The sequence below is a fragment of the Colobus angolensis genome, unplaced genomic scaffold, assembly GCF_000951035.1.
Source record: "Colobus angolensis palliatus isolate OR3802 unplaced genomic scaffold, Cang.pa_1.0 Scaffold12, whole genome shotgun sequence".
NCBI classification, from domain to species: domain Eukaryota; kingdom Metazoa; phylum Chordata; class Mammalia; order Primates; family Cercopithecidae; genus Colobus; species Colobus angolensis.
Genome location: NW_012113141.1, coordinates 2,582,840 through 2,598,263, shown reverse-complemented (window position 1 = coordinate 2,598,263; position 15,424 = coordinate 2,582,840). Strand labels below are relative to the sequence as shown.

Sequence of the window (15,424 nt, the reverse complement as noted above, 5' to 3'; positions counted from 1 at the left end):
GATTTCATCTGTGTTTGGGTGGAGGGGGTGGAGAGGGGTGGGGCAGGGCACATTTCATCCTTTGTCTTGGGGTTGGCAGAGAGGAAGATGAAGGGCAGGATCCGTGGGGGGATGGCAGAGAGGGGACCAATGTTGCGGTCCTCTCACTGAACCCAAGCAGCCCGGAAGCCAAGTGGCCTTGTTCTGTAATCCCAGCACTTTAGGAGGTCGAGGCAGGCAGATCACTTACGTGTGGAGTTCGAGACCAGTCTGACCAACATGGTGAAACCCCATCTCTACTAAAAATACAAAAATTAGCCGGATGTAGGGATGAGCGCCTGTAGTCCCAACTACTCAGGAGGCTGAGGCAGGAGAATCGCTTGAACTTGGGAGGCAGAGGTTGCAGTGAGCTGAGATTGTGCCATTGCACTCCAGTCTGGGTGACAGCAAGACTCCATCTCAAAAAAAAAAAAAAACCTCCACCTAGAAGGCCACAAAACTCCCCCTATGTTTGGTCTTTGCCACATCCCAAGAAACCGCGCCCCCCTCCGCCTGTCCCCCCGCCCCCAGCCATTAAGCATCACTCGGGTCTTTGAATCGGTACAAAGTTTACTAGGTCATACGACATGGCTCACAAAGCGGTGGGAAATTCCAGTGATGGCATTGTTTGTTGGTTGGTTCCTTTTACCCAAATGGAGACAAGACACATTTCCGCAGGACTGTCCACCTCCCCCCACGAGACAAACAGAATGCAAGACTGTCACACGTGGCTAGGACTGGTTCCACGGACACACGACTTTGTGGCATTGACACACCACGATGCGATGCCAGGCCATATAGGTGCCAGGAGGGGAGGAAGCAGCTAATGCTATGCCCACACTTGCCATCAGGCAGTGCCCCCAGGAGGGAGGCCTGGCAGTGTCTGCTGGTGATAATACATTTCACACGGGGAGGGGGAACCCCAAGGATGGGCTTTGGAGGCCCAGAAGGCCCATCAGGTGGTGTGACTTTCCACCTCCAGTCAATAAATAACTCTGTTGGATGAATGCATACGTTAGAAATGGATGCCATTACACTTCACACGTGGGGGACCAGGTCGAAATCAAACCATGCAGAGTGGCAGGGCAGGTGAGGAGGGATCCGGGTGAGAGATATTATCAACAGCACACGCTCTATTCTGTACCCTACAATATACACCATTAGTTGGATTTTGCTTTCCTCCCTGCGCCGGTGGGCCCCGGCGTCGGCGTCTCCCAGCACAACTCGCTGGAAGGGTAGGGGGTCGCCGCTCGAAGAGAGAAGTGCTGGAGAGGCAGCAGGCTGGGGATCCCGGGCTCTTAGCTGCTTGCCTCTGTGCGTAACCGCACGCCCACGGCCGTGATGAGGGCGGCTCCCTTGCCGCTGCCATCCTCAGACAGGAGGAAGGACACGTTACATTTTGGTGATAGTTCCTTCACCGTCTGGTGCATGATTCTGGAGAAGCTAAAAAGGACGAGAAAACAGGAGAAGGTAGTTGGAGGAAGATGAGAGATGCTGGGCCTACCTGAAAACCCCAAAGCACAGACAGCCCCCTGACTGGTGATGATTCGACTTAGGATTCTTCGACTTCACGATGGGTTTATCGGGGCATAAGCATCGGAAGTCAAAGAGACTCTGAACCCGACAATAAGGAGCGTGAACACGGTTGGGAGGGAGGCTGCTTAGAAGCAGCTGTGGCCAGTTGAGAATGGCTGGGAGGACAGTGGGCCTACGGTCAATCCCATTGTCACAGGTTTCGGCAGAGAGGCCCAAATGGGAATCCAAACACAACTGCCCTGTATGGCTTATGAGGGCTAGGACATGAATAACACACACAGCCACATCGGAGCTTGAGGCTCCAAGGGGACCTCAAAACCAAGGAGGATGTTAGGGGCCAATATGGATCATTAAGGCAGGACCAAGCAGACCAAGCATTGGATCGGTTCAGGAGGCTATGCAGGAATGAGTATCACCCACCTCCAGCTGCAGCCCTGAGACCCCCAGCCCCCAACCATCAACAGCCTGGCTCCAAAGACAGGAATGCCCTCCAGTGAAGATAGTATCTGAACAAAGGCTGAATCTACATACTTGCAATTTGGGCTGAAAATGAAAGGTAGGCTCAGGCTGAAGATGCTTGGGGCTCTCAAAAGTAGTCACTGCCCTTGGTTGGGGACCTATTAGGTGGGCCAAGTGTGGTGGCTCATGCCAGCACTTTGGGAGGCCAAGGTGGGAGGATCGCTTGAGCCAAGGAGTTTGAGGACCTACCAGGTGTCCCATACTTTATAGATCTAATTTCTAGTCCTGCCAGTGGCTGCCACCCCTTGAGGAAGATGAGATTTTGCAGGGATTGAGCAATTGCACATAGATTCTAAGTGACGGCGCCAGGGTTAAATCCAAGAGTATGTGGCTAAAGCCTAGCTCTAAGCCACTCCTGTGTGCTGCCTCAGCTGATGGCAAGGAGAGCTACTATGCGGGAGAGACAGAGGTGAGGATGGAGCAAGACAGATGGTTCCACCCCAAGCCACGGCCATGAGGTAAGCAGGTAACGTCTACACTGAGTCGGGTGAGGTTGTTTATAAGTAGGGTGACACTGTGGTCTCATTTATCTGGGATGGTCCTAGTTTGCCTACAGTCCCAGAGTAATAATTATTAGCACTCCTGACTGGCAAGAGTACCTTAGTGTAGACAATAAATATGGTCACCCTATTCATAAAAGCCAAGCTTTGAGACACGCGGTGGATCACAATCACACAGCAAGTGCAATCACATGTCCTTCTCTGGCATGGGGGATCAGACACCTGACAAGAGAGAGGCCTCTCCCTACCCCTCCCTGCCATGAAGCCCAGGGCCCAAACCGCTCCCGCCCTTCCAAGTCTTAGCAAACTGATTCAGCAGATGAACAAGAGAGTGGCTCTCCTCCTTTCCCATTTTATTTTTTGACATAGGGTCTTACTCTGTTGCCCAGGCTGGAGTACAGTGGTGTGATCTGGGCTCACTGCAATCTCCACCTCCCAGGCTCAAGCAATCCTCCTGCCTCTGCCTCCCGAGTAGCTGGGACGACAAGCATTTACCACCATCCTCGGTTAATTTTCAAAATGTTTTTGTACAGAGAAGGTCTCACTATGTGGCCTAGGCTGGTCTCAAACTCCTGAACTCAAGCAGTCCTCCCACCTAGGCCTCCCAAAGTGCTGGATTACAGGTGTGAACCACTGCACCCGGCTCCTTCCCTGTCTTAATATCCTCTCCACACTTACCCAACGCAGCCTCCGGCCTGGCTACAGCTCACCAGGCTTATGAGTGAGCCCACGCCCACCCTCACCTCCTCTCCCACTGCCCAGCCCCCACCTAACAGGGCCTAGGAGGAGTGGGGTGAAGGTCACGTCATGCCACTGGTGTGAGCTAGCCAAGTGAAGCCACTTCTCTATATCTCCCTAAGGATCCCAGTCAAACCCTACAAACTGTTCAATACCTTGTCCCAGATAATCTTCAGTTCCTGAACGCACAGCCTTTAGGCTGGTTGGGCTCCGGCAGGGAATTTCCCCAGCGTGAACCACACCCTGATACCCCCTAATCCAAAGGTATCCCAGCAAGCTCTGCACATCCCAACTGGAAGGCCCACTCACTGCGGATGAAGCTTGTAGAGCGTCCCGTCCACTCCCACAGTCACGTTCAGACGGTCCAGTCCTCTGTTCTCTCGGATCTTATCCACCACCGCAGCCATGCCTGCGCCACACAGCTGCGCGGCCCTCCTGGACACCACCCCGCATACGGTCTTGACGAGGATACTGTCATCGCAGGTGCTATTCAGACCCAGCTGCTGGAGGATGGCCCGGACCTGGAGCAGTGCTAATCGGTCACTGTGGGGGACAAAAGCCAGAGGGCTGGATGAAGTGGGACCCACAAGAGCAGCCTGGGGACCACCTCCAAAGGATGCCCCCCCGTCACTGTACTCATCCACAAACAGAGTCAAGGGCAAGTGTTACATGTTAAATTGTGGAGAATTTGGCAAATCTAGCAAAATAAAAATTGGAAAATTTAAACCACTGTCTCAACATCTAGGAAAATGCTATTAACATTCTAATATATTTCCTTCCAGTTTATTTTTCCTAGCTGGTATGCTTTCTCATGATATGCAAAATGGGATTATCCTTGATATGTGATTTTCTTTCTCTTTCCTGTTTCATGCCTTGAGCAATTTCCCACAGCCTTATCTGAGAACAGGATTGGAAACAGCTGCCACAATATTCCTTCTAGGGATGCACCATGATTTCTTTAGCCCATTCGGAGAAATGCAAGTTAACTGCAATTTTCTGCTATTATAAAGAAACATTTTAGTCTGGGAGCGGTGGCTCACGCCTGTAATCCTAGTACTTTGGGAGGCCGAGGCAGGCAGACTGCCTAAACTCAGGAGTTCAAGACCAGCCTGGGCAATACAGTGAAACCCTATCTCTACTAAAATATAAAAAATTAGCCAGGCATGGTGGCGTGTGCCTGTAGTCCCAGCTACTCAGGAGGCTGAGGCAGAAGAATTGCTTGAACCCAGGAGGCGGAGGTTGCAGTAACCTGAGATTGTGCCACTGCACTCCAGCCTGGGCAGCTCAGTCTCACAAATTTGTGAGACTCAGCTTTATCTCACAAATTTGATAAAGTTTGTTTATAAATCTTAAATTTCTTTTGCTACACATTGCCAGATGCCTTACAGAAAATTTTATCCATTTACTCTCTCTTCAGCAGAGTATTTGGCCACACTTATCCTCACTGGAAAAGACCATTTTTTACAACTTTAGACAGTTTTATAGGATGGCATCACAATCACAAGACTATAGTTTACTTTATATTCTTCTCTATTAGTGAGGATGACTTTTTTTTTTTTCCATTTGTTTTTTGGCCATATAAACTACTTCAAAGAGTCTCAAGACTTTTCTCCTGGTATATTTGTCTTGTTTATATTAAATTGAAAGAGATGATGATGACTGGGATGGTCCACTGAAGACCAGCCAGGCTTCCTGGAGGACTTACCATGTAACATATATTTTACATACATTACCTTACTTACTCCTTAACCAACCAATGCATGTATGATTACCCCATTTTAAAGATAAGGCAACTGAGGCTGGGAGAAATTGAGTATCGCAAAGCACACAGCCAGTGGAGAAGAGCAGGTAGACCAGACCTGCCAAAGCCCATCATGCCCTGCTAGGCGTCTTGTCATACGCAGTACAAATGCCTTCCTCAGTTTACTGTTGCCTTTTAAGTTTGATTACTAATTTTTTTTTTTTTACTTATAGATGCTATGTAGCTATATTTGGCCATTTTTCTTTATGATTTCTTTCTTTGCTATTATGCTTGAAAAGACTTTCCACACCACTTCACACCCCTTAGGATGGCTATTCTCAAAAAACCCAGAAAATTACAAGTGTTGGCGAGGATGTGGAGAAATGAGAACTTTCACGGGCTGCTGGTGGGAATGTAAAATGTTACGGCCACTGTGGAAAACAACATGGTGGTTCCTCAAACAATTCAATGGGGAATTACTATATGATCCCGCAATTCCACTTGGGGTGCATACACGCACACAAAAACTGAAAGCAGGGACTCGAGATACTGGTCACCCGTGTTCACAGTAGCATTTGTCACAATATCCGAAAGGTGGAAGCAAGCCAAGTGTCCATGGATGGATGAATAAATAAACAAAATGCAGTGTGTGTGTGACGGAATATCACTCAGCCTTAAAAATAAGGAAATGATGGTCGGGCGCTGTGGTTCACGCCTGTAATCCCAGTACTTTGGGAGGCCAAGGTGGATGGATCACCTGAGGTCCAGAGTTCGAGACCAGCCTGACCAACATGGGGAAACCCCATCTCTACTAAAAATACAAAATTATTTCTAGTGGGACGTGCCGGGTGTGCATGGTGATGCATGCCTGTAATCCCAGCTACTCAGGAGGCTAAGGCAGGAGAATCACTTGAACCTGGGAGGCGGAGGTTGTGGTGAGCCAAGGTTGCGCCACTGCACCCCAGCCTGGGCAACAACAGCGAAACTCCGTCTCAAAAAAAAAAAATTAAAAAATAAGGAAATTCTAATACATGCCACAATACAGATGAACCTTAAGACATTATGCTAAGTGAATTAAGCCAGTCACAAAGGACAAATGCTATATGATCCTATTTATATGAAGTATCCAGAGTTGTCAAATCCAAAAAGACAGAGAGTAGAATGGTGGTTGCTGGGGTAGGGGAAGGGAGGAATGGGGCGTTAGTGTTTGCTGCTTACAGAGCTTCAGCTGAGGAGATGAAAAGTGTTCCGGAAATGGATGGTGGTGATAGCTATGCAACTATGTGAATGTACTTAATGCCTTAATGCCACCGAACTGTATACTTAAAAACCATTTTGCCTGGGTAAGAGCAATGTATAGGCTTATTAGGTTTTTTTTGTTTAAGGTTTAATATCGTTCTTTTTGTTGTTGTTGTTGTTGTTGTTGAGACAGGGTCTGTCTCTGTTGCCCAGGCTGGAGTGCAGTGGTGCAACCTTAGCTAACTGCAACCTCCGCCTCCTGGGCTCAAGCCGTTCTCCCACCTCAGCCTCCCAAATAGCTGGGACGACAGGAATGTGCCACCACACCCAGCTAGTTTTTGTGCTTTTTGTAGAAACAGGGTCTTGCCATGTGCTTTTTGTAGAAACAGGGTCTTGCCATGTTACCCGGGCTGGTCTTGAACACCTGAGCTCAAGTGATTCACCCGCCTCAGCCTCCTAAAGGGCTGGGATTACAGGCATGAGCCACCATGCCCAGCCTACACAGAGCCTACATTAGGTTATTATGACCATTCTAAAAAGAACACAATATTTGCACAATTGCTTTTGTTTTTTCTGACCATTTTTCCTCCTCCTCACACAGTGTGCCTTGGAAGACAGCAAAGGCAAGGAAGAAATGTTCCCTGGACAGGAGAAAAGTAGAAAGAAAGTGGAACAACTTGACGAGGGGCATTAGCTCCTAGGTGGCCTGGTACTGAACCCAGGCTGCCTTTCAGATAAATCCAGGGTGGGCCCTATGCACCCCCAATACAAGTATGTGTAGTGCACCTTTACCATCTGAAATGGAATCCATATAACCTTCTTACACACATAATTTCAAATAAATCAATATAATGCCCCAACATAAAGGATGGATAAAAGGAAAGTAAGTAATTTATTTATTTATTGAGATGGAGTCTCCTTTTGTCGCCAGGCCAGGCTAGAGTGCAGTGGCGCGATCTCAGTTCACTGCAACCTCCACCTCTTGGGTTCAAGTGAGTCTCCTGCCTCAGCCTCCCAAGTAGCTGGGATTACAGGCATATGCCACCACACCCGGCTAATTTTTTGTATTTTTAGTGGAGACAGGGTTTCATCATGTTAGCCAGGATGGTCTCAATCTCCTGACCTCGTGATCCACCCGCCTCAGCCTCCCAAAGTGCTGGGATTACAGGCGTGAGCCACGGCACCAGGCCAAGGATATTAATTTATAATAAAATTATAAGATTTCACTATGCAAATGCCCAGGGTCTGCTATTCCAGAGGAGAAAAAACATCCTCAAAAATGGCCAAAATGTCCCCTAGGGTCCCTACCACCCCCATCACAATCCACTGGCCAGGAGACTTCTGAAGGGTGGGTGCTGGCAGGGAAGGCACTGCCCACTCACCTCTCGATCTGAGAGAGAAACTTGGTCTCAAAGATGCCCCGGGTCTTCAGCGGCTCTGAGATCTGCCCTCGGAAGAGGAATCCCTTCTTGGTGAAGTCGATTAAGATGTTGCGGACGATTTCACCCAGGTACATACCACTGATCATCTTCTCATACCTGAGACAGGAGGAGGGGCCTGGGGTGTCTATGGGAAGTGGCCAGGAGGACTGTCAGCCCTTGGTCTCAAGGTCACTCCGCGTCTCTTACTGCCCCTCAAGCGCATCATCAACAGCCAGTGCCCAGCCCTGTGCTCTGCTGCAGAGGCAGAGTGGGAGGACCAGGGAGTCCTCCACTCTCTCACATCAGAAACAAAACCACCAGCATTCATGTCTACCCGCTAGACTGGTCTCCCTCCTCAGCTACCTTCCAGCTCTCGGCCCCAAGGGCACTTCCCTGAGAGCCAGTCCTCCTCCGCCATACTGAGTTCTACCTGCCTGTTTCAGGTTCCCACACACCTCACCATTCTCCTCCTTCATAACACACATGAGCTCACTGCCTCCCACCACCACTGCTGCAGTGACAGCCCCAAGAGGACAGGGCATGTGTGCCTTTTTCAGCTCTGAGTCCCCAGGGCACAGCACAGCATAGCATAGCACTGGACCCTCAGTAAAGTGCCCAAAAAATATCTGCAGAATAAGCAAATGACTGGGCTAAGTCTTCAAGGAACAAGAAGACAAAAAAAAAAAAGGGAAGTTCCTAGATTTTTCTAAAGGTTTTGCAAATACCCAGAGTACTGGTCAAGCCCACAGCAGAGTGACAAAGCCACACAGAAGGGAGAATTCAGTGGCCACAACACACTGGAGGTCAACCTGTTCTTGGAACTTTGAATTTCCTGCCCTCTCCATGCTCAAGGGTCTCAAGAAATAACAAAGGATTGATTCATTTCCACAGCATATGCCCAAGCCCGTGTCCCAAAGCTGAGAAGAGTACCCTGGAATTCGGATACTCCAGGATTCCTCCTATTTCATGTGGTACATGGAAGAACATGAAACACAATGGAATCACAGAGGAGTGGACACCACTACCAAGTCCCATCCAGTCCTTCTCATTCCACCACAAAGACCACCCCAGTTTGGTGCTGACATGTCTTTAACCCCTTCCAACACTTGCTGATCCCCCCCCTTTTTAACCAAGAGGGTCTTACTATTATTGTTGTTATTATTGTTATTAATTTTTAGTAGAGATGGGGTCTCGCTATGTTGCCCAGGGTGGTCTCAACCTCCTGAGCTCAAGCAATCCGCCTGCTTTGGCCTCCCAAAGTGCTAGGATTACTTTGATGATCCACTGCACCCGGCCCAAAGGGGGTTTTAGCTCAGGGCCTTTGGTAGGCGACAGCATCTAGCTGGACTTGAATAACACAGTTCTTCACTATACTCATTTTATAGTTACCATCTCTTTATGGTAATACTGGTTCTCCCTCTTTTTCCTCCTTCATTAAATGTCAGTAAAGACTATAAGTGCCGGGCGCAGTGGCTCATGCCTGTAATCCCAGCACTCTGGGAAGCCTGACAGGCAGATCACCTGAGGTTGGGAGTTCGAGACCAGCCTGACCAACATGGAGAAACCCCATCTCTACTAAACATATAAAATTAGCTGGGCGTGATGGCGCATGCCTGTAATCCCAGCTACTGGGGGAAGCTGAGGCAGGAGAATCACTTGAACCCGGGAGATGGAGGTTGCGGTGAGCCGAGATCACGCCACTGCACTCCAGCCTGGGCAATAAGAGCGAAACTCCATCTCAAAAAAAAAAAAAAAAAGGATTATAAACTTATTTAAAGAAAAACACTAAGTAAATAACAGCATAGGTGGTATTCAGAAACAGCAAAAACCTTGAGGGGGCTAGGGAATGACTCATGTCAGGTGCTACTCCAGCCCTTCTTTCTGCTCCTGGGAGACAACTTGGACCAGCTCATCCTGGCCGTGGCAGAGGATGGCCTGATTCCTGGGGGCTTGGGACAAAGGGTCACTTTTCTCATTTCAGAGTATGGCAGACACTGCCATTTTGGACATGGTCCCTGAGACCTGAGCTGCAGAGCTCCACACGGCCACTAGGTGGTGCAGGAGGCTCGCAGAGGGAAGGACGATTGCCACAGGGCCTCTGCTTCACCCCAACCTGCCACCCAGCCACCCTCACCCCACCCCCTTGTTATTCTGATGGGGAAGGAACACAGCAAGAGGATCGGAAGGCCAGAATCCTCCAGGCTAAAAAACAGTCACAGGCGGCCCCTAGACAGGCATCAACCCTGGGCCATCTTGTACCATGTTGGGGGTCTGTCCTCCCTGGTTCTCTGCTGTCCAAAAGGCCAAGGTCAGGAGTGAGCCAGGGGGTCCAGTCTTGAAGCCTCTGTTCAGACCTCTCCTCCTAGAAACTTCTTCCACTACAAGTGGCAGAATGCAGCCCCCATCCCGCTGTGGGTGCCCTCTCCGCCAGGCGGGGTTACCTTTGTTTCCCAGCATTTAGGGAATATTCATCCACCAGTCTGTCGTACTGTGTCCTGATATCATCCAGACACCCATTGTCCCCAAAGGCCCCCCACTCCATGTTGATGCACATCAGCCCCCGGTCTCCCTCCACCATCTCCACGTTCTTCATCTCCTCCATGTAGCAGGCATTACTGCCAGTCCCTGGAACACACAAAGGGGCAGTGAGGAGCGGTGGCCTTGCATTTGGGGGTCTTGCAACTGCTTTATAGCAAAGAGATGGAGCGTTAATGGTAGAGATTTAGGCAACATTCAGACCAGAAGAAAAAATATATACATAGACACACAACAATATGCATACATGCCTATATAATACATACATGCCTATATAATACATACATGCCTATACAATACATACATGCCTATATGTATGTGTATATAATATTAGGGGATTATCTTCTATTTTACCATGGATATTCACTTATTTTCTTTTTCTTTTCTTCAAGACTGTGTGATTTTCCCACCTCAGTCTTCCAAGTGGCTGGAACTACAGGCACCACCACCATGCCTGGCTTTTTAAAATTTTTAGTAGAGATAGGGTTTTGCCATGTTGCCTAGGTTCATCTCAAATTCCAGGGCTCAAGCTACCCTCTCACCTCAGCCTCACAAAGTGATTACAGGCATGAGGCACCACGCCCAGCCCCACTTATCTTTTCTTGACAAGGATGGTTGGTCATGGACTATGCCTGCTCAATAAGCTTTCCTACATATCTTGGGATGAAGCCTACAGTTCAGGGCAGGACAGTGTCTTCAGCATTTCAAGGGGGGGCTTTCAAAAGCAATGGTTTTTCATCCTTTTTGTATCAGACCTCTGAAGATCAGATGATTCTTCTATGAAAAAGGCACCTTTCTCTGGGTGGACCCACACACCGCACACATGCAACCTGGCATATGCTTGCCAGGGGCTCAGGAATCCCTGACTTCCATTCCTGAACTCCCTAGAGAAGAGTCACTTAAAATAGAAGGACCACAGACTGTTTGCTGTTCCAGCCCAAGAGGAGCTAAGAAACTGAAGGCAAGCATCCTGCAACTTTCACAGCAATTTTAATTGCCGTGATATCCAAGCTTGTGGTCACTGAACTTGTCTCACTGAATAGACTGGACATTTAAAAACCAATCAACTAACCCAGGAAGAGTGCTTCACCCACATACTTTAATATGCACCTGGATCACCTGGGGACCCTAAGAAGCAGATCCAGATTCAAGAGGCTTGGGCCGGGACCTGAGAGCCTGCGTCTCTAACAAGCTCCCAGGATGATGCTAATGACGCACCCAGGAGCACCATCCACCCATCCAGGGTGGGATGTAGGTGAACCTTCATCAGGAGGACACAAGACACACCCCCTGGTCAGACCAAAAGGGCTTTGGTAGTTTTCATCCCCTTTGAAGAAACTTAAGTAGAGTTCAAAGACTGTACAGCTGGATGATGTTTGTTCTTTGTTCTCAGCCCCCTTTTCACCCAAGGTTAAAACTGAGAGAAGAGGAGCTCCAAAAATGGAAGATGATGGGAGTGGGAGATGCAAAGAAAGCCAAAACATGGAAACCATACATCTTGCCTGTGTGAGTCCTGAGCAAAGAGATCAATTGATGGAGGAAAGAAGAAGTAGCTATGAAATGCAGCTGGAGCCTGGTGCCAGGAAACAGGCGGGTCTGACCTCCCGGGAGGGAAGGTGGGGCCCCTAGCTTTGCATTTCATACCTAAGCTCATTCATAGAAAGAAAGGGAGGGGCTGGGTGGAGAAAGCCAGGCCCAAAACAACCTTTCACCAAGAGCTGCTCCCTAGTTTTTTTTTATTTCAACAGAAGCGAAAAGTGGCTTAACAATGAATGAAAAGTTCTTCCTGGCACCTGGAAGGCAGCCTGCTGGGGCCTCTTCCCAAGCTCTAGATGCTCAGCAACTGATCCAGTAGCAGGGGTGCCACTGCCCACTGGCCAGGCAGAGTCTGCAGATATTGGCTAAGAAACTCTCTGGGGTCTTTCCCAGCATCCCCTGACATGAGGAGCAGGACCAGCAGGACAAATGGTTTCCTCATAGTCCAAATCAATATGCTTCAGGAACGATGTGCTCAAGGCCCAGACCCCTAATGTGTTTGGATTACAAGGCAACAAGCTGCAGAGACCACCTCTCTGCAACCCCCTTCAGTGGCTGGGACCAAGCACAAACAGTGGCTGCTAAAGGCAAAATGGTGCCCAAGACTATCCTGCCCCTCTCCATGCTCTAAGCATGGTCAGCATGGGAAGTGCTCTCTACTTCCTTTTCAGCCTCAGACTCCCTCCCTACCCCATCCCTCTGCAATACCTGCCCAGAGCCCCTCCATACAAGGCCCACAGAGCTGCCATGTTTGCCAGGCCCACTCCAGGTACCTGTCTCCACTCAAGCCACGTGAGCCTTTTGGGGCCTCATTCCTGGAGAGTTCAGTTCATGACAGTCTGATCATAGGCAATGTGTAGCATTATGGGTGTCTTAGGAAAGAGACCCTGACCCCCGGCCCCCGTTGGAGACTCTGCAGCCTTCATCCAGCCCTGAACTCTGGAGGTGGTCAGGAAATGATACTGACAGATAAGACTACCCCATACAGAGGACCAAGCTGCTGGGCCAAGGCTCCACAAAACAGGGAAAGCCCAGCCTTCCCTTCCCCAGGGAGAGACCTTCCAGGAAACTCACCAACAATGAGTCCGACCTCACAGGTGGGCTCCTCATAAGCACAGGTCATCATGGTGCCCACTGTGTCATTGACCACAGCCACCACGTCCAGGTCAAATTCCTTTGCAAAGAAGGGACACAGCTTTAGGAATAGCATCATTATGCCTGGCTTGAATGCTGCTGGTTCTATCTGCTGCACTGCAGTCAGAGAGCCCCTGGTTATCATGTAAGATGGTTTTCTTACCAGCCTACAAAAACATAATGAATGTTCCTTCACAGACTAAACCTCTGCTATTAAGGGTATATCTGAAACATGAGATCTAAGGAAGGGAAAGTATTCTGCCCATTTTACAGATACTATTAGAGCGAATCACAGAATAGGAGAGACAAGCAGCAATGGTCAAATAGCTTCTTCTCTTTGGAGTTTAAAGCATTATGGTCTTTCAGAGGGCAAAACGGAAAATATCAAACTCATTGCTCAGAATCTGTCCTTGAGAAATAGTCATGCAGGGGCACAAAGGCACACATACAAGGATATTTACTGCATGACGTGCAATAGTCAGAAAAAGGAAACAATCCAAGTGTAGATCAAATGGACTACGTAAACTGCAATTCAAACATATGCTGGAATCCTACACAGCCAGGAAAAAGAATGAGGTTGGTCTAAATGCAATGATGAGGAAGGATACCTGTTTCATACTAAATCAAAAAAACAAGTTGTCATGTTGTATGTATGGTATAATTCCTATTTTTTTTTCTCTTTTTTTTTTTTTTTTTTTTTTTTTGAGATGGAGTCTTGCTCTGTCACCCAGGCTGGAGTGCAGTGGCACGATCTCGGCTCACTGCAACCTCCTCCTGGGTTCAAGAGATTCTTCTGCCTCAGCCTCCCGAGTAGCTGGGACTAAGGGTGGCACCACCACACCCGGCAAATTTTTGTAATTTTAATAGAGACGGAGTTGCACCATATTGGCCAGACTGGCCTTGAACCAGCCTGTGACCTGGTGATCCGCCCATCTCAGCCTCCCAAAGTGCTGGGATTACAGGCTTGAGCCACCGCGCCCGGCTGATAATTCCTATTTTTTAAGAGTGTGTGTGTGTGTATTGGCATATGTATGAAAAGCAAGTTAGAAGAATTAACACTAACAGTTGTGAAACAGGCAAAAATAGATCACCAGGTATCCTTTTCTAATATTGAGACGGCACTCAATAATGGAGAGCCCAGATCACCTGATACTTAGCCTGGTGCTGCCACTGGCATAACCAGCTGTACAGAAGAGTCTACTAACACTGTAACTAAAGGATCCTAAGAGTTTAGTAATGCTGTGACTACCTAAAATACATTTTGGGTTTCACTGGATTGAAGTTAAAACACTTCCTAGGGAAAAAAGTACCCTGGGTGTGTGTGTTGACTGTGATGAATCCAAGGTGAAGGTATAAGTGAAGTGCTTTAAATCCTTTCTAATTTAAGAGACAGAGTCTTGCTCTGTCACCCAGGCTGGAGTGCACTACCCCAACCATGGCTCACTGCAGACTCAACCTCCTAAGCTCAAGTAATCCTCCCATCTCAGCCTCCCAAGTAGGTGGGACCACAGGTGTGCACCACTATGGACTGGCTAATTTTTTATGTTTTAATTTCTTGCAGAGACTGGGTCTTACTATGTTACCCAGGCTGGTCTCCAACTCCTGGGCTCAAGCGTTCCTCCTGCCTTGGCCTCCCAAAGTTCCTCCTGCCTTGGCTACGGGTGTGAACCACTGCACCAACCTGCAGCTATATTTTCAATGACATATTGTAAGGTGTGTAGCATACCCTTCCAGATGCAACTCAGCCCTCTTTCTTTTTTTCCTATTTAACTGCAAAAGACAGCAGACAAATCAGCCCTCTTTCAGACACGCATTTCAGCTTCCCTGACTGCCTAGTGCCTAGGTATCTGTCTGCTCTTTAGACTGTCATTTGAAGTGTTTTTGTTTTGTTTTGTTTTTTAAATTTCTTACTTTGCTCAGTGTAATGGGGTTTGAAAAAAGGCAAAAGAAAAAAAATGTGAAACGGTCTCTTCCTGACTCCCTACTTAATTAATGAGTTAAATATTGGAAATTTTTCATTTTATATTTTTTCAATGTCCTCCAACCAAAGACCACCAGAAACACACCTGTAATCTAACAAAGTCGGGCTTTACTGACTCATTGCAACACTGGAGAACACACCCCAGGAGGCATCTGGGAAAGTGGCTTGGTGTGGTGGCCCATGCTTGGAATCCCAACACTTTGAGAGGGTAAGACAGGAGGATCACTTGAGCCCAGGAGTTCAAGACCAGCCTGGGTAACATAGCAAGACCCCACCTCTACTTAAAAACTTCAATACTTTGGGAGGCCAAGGTGAGCAGATCGCTTGAGCCCAGGAGTTGGAGACCAGCCTGGGCAATATGATAAAACACCATCTCTACCAAAAATACAAAAATTAGCCGGGTGTAGATGCCTACCTGTAGTCCCAGCTACTAGGGAGGCTGAAGAGGGAGGATCTCTTGAGCCTGGGAGGCGGAGGTTGCAGTGAGCCAAGATTGCACCACTGCACTCCAGCCTGGGTGACAGAG

General features: G+C 48.5%; 1 protein-coding gene across 2 annotated transcripts in view; it reads right to left on the bottom strand.

The window, feature by feature from the left end:
- Positions 1 to 570: 570 nt before the first annotated feature.
- Positions 571 to 15,424, bottom strand: part of HK1 (hexokinase 1) — an 88,197-nt gene continuing 73,343 nt past the window's right edge. For both annotated transcript variants that reach the window (XM_011927156.1, XM_011927163.1), the window contains exons 14-18: positions 12,858 to 12,957; positions 10,154 to 10,337; positions 7,674 to 7,829; positions 3,621 to 3,854; positions 571 to 1,461 (exon numbers count right to left, since the gene is read on the bottom strand). In XM_011927156.1, coding sequence (XP_011782546.1) covers positions 1,317 to 1,461; positions 3,621 to 3,854; positions 7,674 to 7,829; positions 10,154 to 10,337; positions 12,858 to 12,957 — 819 coding nt within the window. In that variant the 3' untranslated portion in view covers positions 571 to 1,316. The remainder of the gene's footprint in view (positions 1,462 to 3,620; positions 3,855 to 7,673; positions 7,830 to 10,153; positions 10,338 to 12,857; positions 12,958 to 15,424) is intronic.